The following is an 11,360-nucleotide window of genomic DNA, read 5'->3' as shown; positions in this document are numbered from 1 at the left end:
TTTCATCAATATTTACATAAGTATTTATATAAAATTGTAATTAATTATTTCAACGCTAACATTTCATAAATAAAAATATATTTAATTTAAAAAAAGAATTTCATCTGAAAAAAGATTAATTACAGAAAAGAATTATTATTAGCTGAAAATAAAGTGAAAAAAGATTATAAAAGACAAATTACTGAAAATAAAATAAAGGTTATTAAAACCTGAAAATAAAAGAGTGGAAAAATATTATAAAAGACATATTACTGAAAATAAAAATAAAAACTGAAAAAAAAGAAAAACATTAATTATTTCTTATTTTATTCATAAATATTACGTACTAATCTATAAATATAATAATAAAAAAAAACTTAAAATTAAATTTAAAAGGATCTAGTTCCTCATATTACGTTTTATATGCTTATATCTATTATGGCTTAAACTGACAAAACGTCTTACAGCTAAAATTTTTTTATCTTGCACATTTACAAATGCAGCTATATGTAAAATATTTATAATTAAAAAGGAAAAATTAAAAAACGAAAAATTAAAAAAAAAGGAAAAGTAAAAATAAAAATTAAAAGAATAAAAATAGATTAATATTACCGAGAATGATATCCACTATTCTTAATTTGTTTAGGGCCTTTTTTCCAGCTTTTCCTTCGTAGTTATACAGCCACACCAACTCGTCACTAAATAAGGACTGCATCACCTTCTCTATCGAGTCCTTGGTAAATTTTATATTTAGAATAATGGCCGTCTATAAATGTATATTTATCTATAAATATTTATATATATATATACATATATATGGAAAGAAAGGCAAACATACAATAGCGTCAGAGTAAGTTTGGAGTGTAAGGTGCTCCTCCACCTTCAGCAATGTTTCCTCTGACGACATTGGGAACAAGCTTTGCAACAGAGTCTGCTCCTCGCTCACTCCTTCGCCAGTGATGCGGCTTACACTGCGGTGGGTTTTTGCCGAGAGCACCTTACACTCCCGCAACAATTGACCTTGTGCTTGGATCTCCGCACGTTCTGGCATCTGAAATTTAAAATAATAAATAATTAAAATAATTTTAAAATATAATGATTTTATTTCAACAAATACCTTCTTAGCAAGAGCGCTTTCTACAGCTGATAACCGATTTATCATGTCTTCTTGACGTTTTATCATGTCTTCTTGCCGAGATTCTATCCTACCAAGGCTTTCAAGGATTTTCTGCAGTACCGACGCAGTATCCCCACTTATATTAAGTTGGAGTTGGGTGGCCATACGCTGCGAATGGGGCTCGGCGATATGAAATTGGCTCATTTCTTCTCCTATAAAGAAAGTTAAAATGATTACAATGAAAAACACATAAGTACAATAAAGTCATTTTACCATCTCGCTGCCGTGGAGTAATGTTCTCCGGGGAAGAGGTGTCAATTGGGAAAGAAAAATCCATTTATCTATGTAAAATTATAAAACAAATTGTGCAATAGAGGAATTAAAATAAATTTATTCCCTATTGGAATAGAAAAATATTTAAATTCTAAATCTACTTTTTTAATAATTTTAATGTCCTCATCTTTAATTTCGCCTACTAGAATACCTAAACCAGATGAGGACACCAAAGGCTCTTTGAAAACATCACCAACTTTTGTCAAAATAAGACAACCAAAAGTATCTGGTTGGTTTTGTTGGTTGATAATTTTCAAAGACCCTATTTTACTGCTAAAAAAGAAACTATCTTTATCTTTTTTGCAATTAATAATAAACCTATCTATTCGAGGAATTTTGCTAGAATCTGTAACATTTCTTCTTTCTTCTATTCTTAAATATAATTGCTGCAAAATCTTATTAGGATTATTAATTGTACGTTTCAAATATTGCATATGATTTTCAAATTTATATGCCGAAAAATTATCTAGATGCCCGAATTTTTTAACGCAATCAGTTAAATGCAAAAGACCATGAATATTGAAACTAACCAAATGTTGTCCATAAAAATTACAAAATAACTTAACAAATTCCTTTAACAATTCATTGACAACAGTGGATTCTACTCTACAAGATTTTTCGCAACTTAGAAGACGAATACCGGAATGTAGCAAAAGAAAATGATAATACAAATCGTCCGGTATGCAATCTTTTAACACAATTATACCCGAATACAACAAAAATTGACGATATTCTGTGGACTTCCAGTTGCTTATTTCGTCCAGATCTCTACTGCGCCTGGAAAATTCAGAGGGAACGTAGTCGTTAATATATAATATTTTTTCATTCATTTTTGTTACGTTCCCTCTTTTAACAAGCAACTGAAGAAGTTTCTTAGTAACCCCTAAATCAACTAAATGCATTGGATCTAACGGAAATTGAGAAACCATGTTTATATTTACAGATTCTAGCAAATTTTCCCCCTGCTTAAAATCGTCTAAATGATGACTTATATCTACTCTATTCCTAAATGAACTATCAGTCCTAAGTTCTCCTACGGTTTGTGAGAAACACACTCTCCTCCCTTTATAAATCCCTTCCTGAATGCATTTAGGGCAGCTATTCTTCCCGATGTGTGACTCTACACCAGTGACAAAGGCGCGAGCCGGTGCGTCACAAACAAAAATCCTAACACTAAACTCTTTCAAATTCTGCCTAGATCCTACTTTAACTCCGTTTTCTTGCAAGAACTTTATTTCTTCACAAAATTCCCTAATAAAGTCATTTACATTCGCTGGCTTACTCATTCCTGAGAAGCAAGCGATTGTAAAAGGTCTTGTATTAGGGAAGCCTACTACATGACCTAAAATTGGCCATAATGTCCTATTGGAACTTTTATACAATTTAAGTCCATCTATTCCTACATCTATAGAAACTTTTTCTACATCGTCTAGGGAATCAAAGTCTGGAAAATTAAAATTATATTGTATTCCCAAATACAATAACTCCCCCTCAGCTACAGATTTAATTTCTACTACTTGCCTACTGGTACCTAAAAGAGTCCTTGCACATAACGGCAGTCCTTTAATACCTGCTCTATCTAAGGTTTGTAAAAGGTCCGTTAAACTATTTTGGGATATGTTATTTTTAACAGCCCATGTCTTCAATCCCTTACGAAGTTCCTCACTAACATCTTTGTCCTTTGTTTCTAAACAAAAATCAACCTCGTCATCATCAAACAAAAATCTGTCATTTTCCCTATTACTACTATATTCCAGTTCCTCATCAATATCTAAATTACCTATTGTTTCTCTACAACTATCTGCTACTTCACAGAATCTGTCAGAGACTGCTGCCCTGCTTGTGGATGGTATATCATCGCTTTCTAAATTACTATCTTCATTCATTTTCCTAAACTTCGCAACTGTAGATCTAAACTTTGCCTTCTCCTTACTCAAAAGATTCAAAAATGTCCTTTCATTAATTTTAAATTTTAAAAATATATCTATATATATAATATAATATAGTCTAAAAATAATGTAATATAATAAGATATAATATAAAATATGATAATATTATATATAATAAAATATATATGTGTAAAGAAATATAAATATACAAAACTCTCGTCGGTGAGAAATAAACGCAAAATTTGAAAAGAAAATAATTAATCAAAAAGTTCAGTAAAACCCACGTTCTTTTGTAAATAATTTAAAGACTGCACATGCCGCTTTAAGGACACGTTCTTTTATATAAAATTTTAACAATGCACAGGCCGCTTAAACACACGTTCTTTTGCAAATAATTTAAAGACTGCACAGGCCGCTTTAAGGACACGTTCTTTTATATAAAATTTTAACAATGCACAGGCCGCTTAAACACACGTTCTTTTATATACAATTTTATCACTGCACAGGCCAAAAGAATAGAATAATAAGAATATTTGCAACCGCCCGCACTTGTTAAACATTGTAGTTATTTTATAAATTAAGTTATTAGGACCAACCGCACTGGTCATTCAATTAAATAGCTACTATATGTATGTGTTTATATATGTATATTAAAATTTAACAAAAAACTCACAAATTAAAATTGTTCTGCTTCTGATGCTAAATGATGAACTGATGATTTCTAAAGAGAGAAATAGGAATTAATTAAATGTATAATTATTTATAATTATTTCAAAATGTTTCTTACCTTTTTAGATATTCCTAAGTACTTTGTTTAAATGCTGCAATGGCATAAAGTTATTAATTCAAAATTTATTTATTATATGCAAATTTGTTCACTTACCTTTCTTCTTCCCACTAGAATTGAAAATGGCTCGCAATTTTCCCTCGTTTTTTATTACCCTTTTCGGGATTTTCTTTTGGCACTATTGACAATTATGTTTTCTCCTTCGCACTCATTCAAAAAAATATTTAGGACCAACCGCACTGGTCATTCAATTAAATAGCTACTATATGTATGTGTTTATATATGTATGTATATTAAAATTTAACAAAAAACTCACAAATTAAAATTGTTCTGCTTCTGATGCTAAATGATGAACTGATGATTTCTAAAGAGAGAAATAGGAATTAATTAAATGTATAATTATTTATAATTATTTCAAAATGTTTCTTACCTTTTTAGATATTCCTAAGTACTTTGTTTAAATGCTGCAATGGCATAAAGTTATTAATTCAAAATTTATTTTTTATATGCAAATTTGTTCACTTACCTTTCTTCTTCCCACTAGAATTGCAAATGGCTCGCAATTTTCCCTCGTTTTTTATTACCCTTTTCGGGATTTTCTTTTGGCACTATTGAAAATTATGTTTTCTCCTTCGCACTCATTCAAATAAATCAAGAAATGAAACAAACTTTTTTTTCATCGAATTTAGGTAAACAAAAAATAACCCGAAAATGTGCGTTGGTGTTAGTGTATAGAGAAAAAATGTGTAGTTGTATTGGAATATTTGTCTCAAGCGGGTAGCCGTGGTTTGCAGGGGAGTCGTTAGAACTTAGGTACACATATTTGATATCTGCGGGAGTCTTAAGTTTGGATCAAATGTCGACTATATATAGACGAGGAATATCAAACCCCGGGGTGCACTATTTCTACACAGATTTATTTTGGTTACTTCGTTGGGTTTTCATTTGTATAATATAAAGTGAAAGAATCAGATGGAATTAATATAGAAAGTTAAGCATTCATATACATATACATTTTTGCTCTACAAATGACCTCTTATGCATTTAAGATGTGCATCAAATGTGGGTTGATGTGGCATAGCATAGGCTGAGATGTGGTGTGATGTATTATAAAGTGTTACGATTAAATGTAATTTGACGTTTAATGCTTTCATGTTAAGTGAAATGGTGTATTATTAAAATGTGGAATGAGGGTGAAGTGTCTTTAAGTGTTACGAGTATAATTGTCCTAAATTGACTTAATTGAATTCCATTTGATATGAAATGGTGAGAATTTATGTGATATGATTAAATGTCATGCGATTAGATGTATCTTAAAAATTTTATTATTTACTAGCTGACCTCGCTGCCGTTGTCCTGCGTGAAATTATGTGTTTTGAAATTGTAGTTTTGAATTGTATTTTTCTCAATATAACGCAGCTTAATAAACAACATCTTTAGGTTTACAGTGTACAGAAAAAAATGGTTTTCAAACTCGTGAGAACGCCACGTATATCTGGCTTTTTGAAAACCAAAGCATTTCAAAATTTATGACACACACTATCCTTGTGTCCTATTGATTGTCATCTCAAATGCAATTTTCACTGGAAACGGAATACGTTTGAACTGAAATGGCAAATCATTAGAACTCAAAGGAATTCGTAGAATCAAATGTGCGCAAATGTTGCGGTGGCATACCAAGCCTCTTCAAAGAATTTAGAAATTCCACTGGATAATTAACGGCGTTGTCTTCATTGTCAAGATGATCGATCGATTTGTATGAGCGCAAGTCTCCCGGAATTTGACTTTGAATCTTCCAGTTTAAATCAACAACATCGGTATTTTTGGCAGCTAACATTGCGCGTGCACTTAAGGAATCGTAGCTACGATAATTTGTCCAATGTCCGAACATTTGAGATGAGTTCATCTTTCGTGAATTGGTAAACGGCAGATGGAATTGATATCAAACCACCGGATGTATCAACCGGAATTGACCCATTTTAAATTCTTAGTCTTCGGCAATGTCATTTTTATTCGTATGCCATAACTGACGCGGATTTGCAGGCTGATATGTCGAAATGATCATCGCGAAAACTGTGCAGATTTAACATCTTACCCGGTGCCAGCTGCATCAGATGTTTCGAAGAAGATGGTGTAGAATCAACTCAACATTTCCACATCGAGTGACCCAATTTTGCCATAGTAAGGCGAAAAAAATCTTGGATCTCATATTTTAGACAAGCAGGCGAAATAACGGAAAAGTAAACATATAAACAGATTTGTGAAATGTTCAGGTGTTTTGCCGATAGCTGTAATCCAACTACAGGACTGTACGTAACAGTCTAAGTGTAATCCCCCGCCACCATGGGAAATAAGAAAATATTCGGGAGAAAATTGAGGTTATTTTTGAGATCATTTCGATAAATGACAAAAGAAGAACAAAGATATGGAAGGAGTGTTTTTGCTTAATTATGGTTAGTAATAAATATTTCGAAATCAGGAGCTTAAAGCATAGAGTACCAACTTTAAAATCATGTTTTATAAATGTTTAAATACATTTTTTTCATCAAACTAAAAGAAGTCGCCAAGTAATTTAAGTCACAAAATATTTCCACTGTTCGCCGTATTCTTTCCAACTCACCGAAAGCTGATTCCTAACATTTCTTTCAAAGCATGCTTTTTCTTGCGCCCGTCGTTGCTCAACTTTTCAATTTCGATTTTTTTTTTCTAGGAAAGGTAAAGCGAAGACAGAAAAAATCACTCAGCGCTTGTATATTTTAAAGGGCACGCGACTTAATGCATTGGAAATATACGAAAGTGAGATCGGCAATAGAGGAGGGAGGAAAGGAAATAGGGAATGCTAGTGGACGTTCTATGTAAGCCGACTGCTTTTCTGTTGTCAACATTTGCGGTATTTCTTTGTGCCATTCAAAACCGCACTGCGACACAACGACAAACCAACCAATTCAAGCGGTTGGGTGCTATATACTGGAGTTTCAATACAAGGACTGCGGAGGAGCTGTAGAATACAGCAAACGGTTTTTTGTACGCGTCGCGCGGTTTTCGCAAAAACTCACACAAAGGACGGCAACATGAATTACAAATTCAGCACAATCTTCTTTGTTCATTTGTAAAATCGAAAAATAAATTAAGGACAATGATGAAGTCCATCAGCGGTGAAAAAACGGAGCCTACAACAACAGCAAACAACCAATAATTTGGTAAGCTACACGCGTCCCGCTGAGTGCCAGTAATGGCGCTGAATTGCAAAAGCACTGAAAACGGAGTGTTGGACGCCTGAAAAACATTTAAATGAATTTTTGAGTTTAAATAAAAAATAGCTGCGTTTGCGAATGTAGTGGTTTTAATTTTTAAACTATCTCATACTTTTCAATATTATCATAGAGCAACTCACTTTTCAAAAAAAAAAAAATTATGATGAGTTGGTTGAAAATACCACTATAAATAGCACACAATCAACTTTAGTGGAAATAGAAATGAAAAAAACAATCAAAAAAAGAAGAAAAAATTGGAAAACGCCCGCCGCTGCATAGAACTTGAGTAATATTCTGACAGGCTGAATTGGACAGTTGGAGCTAACACCAATTTGCGCGCCACACAACATGCTAAACCGCTCAGTTAATAATAACAAGTAAGGAAGGGCTAAGTTCGGGTGTCACCGAATATTTTATACTCTCGCACGATAAAGTGATAATCGAGATTTTATTATCAGTCATTTACATATATTTCAAATACCGTATTTGTGTAAAGCTTTATTCCGCTATTATCAATGGTTCCTAATGTACACATATACATACATATATTATACAGAGAAGGCATCAGATGGAATTCAAAATAGCGTTATATTGGAAGAAGGCGTGGTTGTTAACCGATTTCACTCATATTTCGTACATGTCATCAGGGTGTTAAGAAAACATTATATATTGAATTTCATTGAAATCGGTTGAGTAGTTCCTGAGATATGGTTTTTGGTTCATAAGTGGGCGACGCCATGCCCATTTTCAATTTTTAAAAAAAGCCTGGGTGCAGCTTCCTTCTGCAATTTCTTCCGTCAAATTTAGTGTTTCTGACGTTTTTTGTTAGTCCGTTAACGCACTTTTAGTGATTTTCAACATAACCTTTGTATGGGAGTTGGGCGTGGTTATTATCCGATTTCTTCCATTTTTGAACTGTATATGGAAATGCCTGAAGAAAACGACTCTGTAGAGTTTGGTTGACATAGCTATAGTAGTTTCCGAGATACGTGCAAAAAACTTAGTAGGGGCGGGGCCACGCCCACTTTTCCAAAAAAATTACGTCCAAATATGCCCCTCCCTAATGCGATCCCTTGTGCCAAATTTCACTTTAATATCTTTATTTATTGCTTAGTTATGACACTTTATAAGTTTTCGGTTTCCGCCATTTTGTGGGCGTGGCAGTTCGCCGATTTTGCCCATCTTCGAACTTAACCTTCTTATGGAGCCAAGGAATACGTGTACCAAGTTTCATCATGATATCTCAATTTTTACTCAAGTTACAGCTTGCACGGACGGACGGACGGACAGACGGACGGACGGACAGACAGACATCCGGATTTCGACTCTACTCGTCACCCTGATCACTTTGGTATACATAACCCTATATCTGACTCTTTTAGTTTTAGGACTTACAAACAACCGTTATGTGAACAAAACTGTAATACTCTCCTTAGCAACATTGTTGCGAGAGTATAAAAACGGACAAAGCAGTTAAAAGTATGCAACGATTTTTGAAAGTATTTTCTAAGGTGTTGGGTGAAAAGTGGTTAGGATTTAATAACGAAACGTTTTTATGGAGTCTTGTGGTAATTTTTTTATTACTGCTTTGAATTTTTTAAGCTAACAATTTTGTATAACGCATCCACTGAAATTGAATTTCAAAGCCTCATTTAAAAGGATGGTGTTCACAATTTGTTGTAGAGTACAAACTATTTTCTTTATATGAAGCTGCTTATATGTATATGTATTACTAGCTGTGCCCGCGACTTCGTCCGCGTGGAATAGTGATTTTGGGCTTCATCTTTATCTTCGTCCGCGTCAATTTCTGTTATCAAAGAACTTCTGCGTAAATTATATTGTTTGTTTTATTTTCTGGTAGCAGAAGAACATATTGATTTTCTCCGCAACCTGATCTTGACAACGCGACATATAATTGGCCATGTTAAAAGCAGTCTTAGCGTAAATTGATCCCCACGTGTTTAAATGTTTGCCCCTGCGATTTATTAATTGTAACGGCGAAGGATAGCTTAAGGGGAAATTGAATTCTTTTGAAATTAAAAGATATATCAATTGGGATCATGGGGATGCGAGGTAAAAGTACTGTTTGACAAACTGCTGGACCAGTCAAAACGATTGCAACGATCACGTTATTGCGAAGAAATTTGACTTGAAGTCGGGTCCCGTTGCATAAATTAGGTGGTTTCAGATTTCTAAGTAAAATTATTGGGGCGCCTATTTTTAGCTTAAGGGAATGTGGAGGAAGGCCACTTGGGTTCAAAGAATTTAGAAACTCCTAGAATGAGCTGTGCGTCCACCTGCTAATAAAGTTGCAGCGATACCTGACGACGCTACTGCTAAGGCTAGCTGCCCCTGAGACCTTACTTTTGCTAATATAAGATTAGTAATGAAGGTCTTGCCGGTCCCACCGGGAGCATCCAAAAAAAAAAAATCTTAAATTCTTCCTTCATTGAAACGAACACTTTGCAGAACACCATTATACGCTGTAACCTGGTCATTAACTAATCTTGGTTCATTTTGAATAATATACTCATTTAATTCATTTAACGGGTCCAAAAGCGAATAATTTCTTTTTGCTGCAGGAAGCCCAAAATCAGTTAGGGATTTGTCGCAAATCTCATGAATTTTATCTTCAATTATGATTAGTCCATCATTGTATACATCATCATTATATGCTAATGTCATATCCTGATTCTCATTACGCAGTCTGTTTAATATATCTTCACATAAAGCATTACGAAATTTATTCCATAACTCTAGGGGGTCAGATGGTTGGCAAAATATACGGATGATGGTAAATAATTCCCTTAATTTTGTAGCTGACTCGGATATGACAGCATCGGACATGTTATTTTGCCAATGTTCATCTCCCTCCAGTACACCTAATTCCTTGCAAGCGTCTTGATAAGTTTGGAAAATAATACCATTCACGGTCCTTAGATGTTCAAATGACACTGTTTTAAATAAAAACATTCAGTTTGAGTTGGATGAATGTTGTAAACACGGCCTTAAGTTGTGTGTTTTTTACACCGGGATATCCTTCAACATCTTGCCCACGTTTTCTTCTAGAAAATGAATTTCTTTGCCACACGTAATACTGAGGAACTTCGTGATATAAAAGGGTTTTTGCAAAATCGTCGCTTCTGCAAAGATCAAAGAACGCTGTAAGTGTCGTTGATGAAGAATTGTTAACACGATCTTGGAGATTTTCATTGTTATAAAAATAAACTCCTTGTCCATTTTCCAAATGAACTGATAAATGAACTACTGCCGGAAAACGTTCATAAATAGAAAATTGGAAAATTCTCCAGAACGCTTCCGAGGAACTTATATAGCGACCATTTAGGTGTCTTTCTACTTTATCGTTATTCATTTGTAACGAAAATGTGGCTTGATCAGAACCTTTATGAATATACTTACAGATGTACTTAATAGCTTTGACCGATTGACAAAACTCTACGTTAATGTGTGCATTGAAAATTCGTAATAGCACTGGATTATAGAGAACCACCCAACGATTATCCATGCTCATTTCTGTACCTTTGCCACGAATTACTGCTGTGTTTCCACCATTATCTGGAGACCTGCGTCTGTAGGTTGGGTAACCGTCATCCCCGGTTTGTATTTCCGAAATAAAATGTTTAGTGTACTTTTTAGAAAAAACGTTTTCTTTCATACATGGTGACACAGGATTATGAAATCCGCAAGGACCATGTAACATATTTTTTATGACAATATTATGAAGAATTGGATCTTGTTGTTTGTCAGGTATTTCAGCCGATATTATTGCATCTATAGAATCTGGTAATACTTTGTTAGCCAGCCACAATAAAATGTGGGCGTGAGGTAAACCTCTTTTTTGCCATTCTACGTTGTAAACAAAAGCTTTCGATGGTCCAAAAATATTCTTCTTCGTTAGTAGGTCTATCATTTTCTTGAGTTTTAAATTAAATACTCTAGAAACCAAATCATGTCTGCCGTAAGAATGTTGATTAAGTAAT

General features: G+C 33.8%; 1 protein-coding gene across 1 annotated transcript; it reads right to left on the bottom strand.

Moving 5' to 3' along the window:
* Positions 1-378: 378 nt before the first annotated feature.
* Positions 379-4,344, bottom strand: LOC126755760 (uncharacterized). The gene is made up of 8 exons (XM_050468499.1): positions 4,202-4,344; positions 4,106-4,139; positions 3,992-4,039; positions 1,370-1,437; positions 1,097-1,308; positions 818-1,030; positions 592-745; positions 379-482 (listed from the first exon to the last, which is right to left on the bottom strand). Exons 4-8 carry the CDS (start codon positions 1,431-1,433, stop codon positions 379-381), a joined length of 747 nt encoding a protein of 248 aa, XP_050324456.1. The 5' UTR covers positions 1,434-1,437; positions 3,992-4,039; positions 4,106-4,139; positions 4,202-4,344.
* Positions 4,345-11,360: the final 7,016 nt, after the last annotated feature.

This window comes from Bactrocera neohumeralis, chromosome 4, assembly GCF_024586455.1.
Source record: "Bactrocera neohumeralis isolate Rockhampton chromosome 4, APGP_CSIRO_Bneo_wtdbg2-racon-allhic-juicebox.fasta_v2, whole genome shotgun sequence".
NCBI classification, from domain to species: Eukaryota; Metazoa; Arthropoda; class Insecta; order Diptera; family Tephritidae; genus Bactrocera; species Bactrocera neohumeralis.
This window is presented reverse-complemented; position numbering and strand designations above follow the sequence as displayed.

Excerpts from the sequence above, each read along its gene's own strand:
- LOC126755760 (XM_050468499.1), bottom strand. The coding sequence starts at position 1,433 with ATGGATTTTTCTTTCCCAATTGACACCTCTTCCCCGGAGAACATTACT. Across the intron at positions 1,031-1,096 it reads AAAGCGCTCTTGCTAAGAAG|ATGCCAGAACGTGCGGAGAT; the intron begins GTATTTGTTGAA and ends TTTAAATTTCAG. Across the intron at positions 746-817 it reads AAACTTACTCTGACGCTATT|ACGGCCATTATTCTAAATAT; the intron begins GTATGTTTGCCT and ends ATACATTTATAG.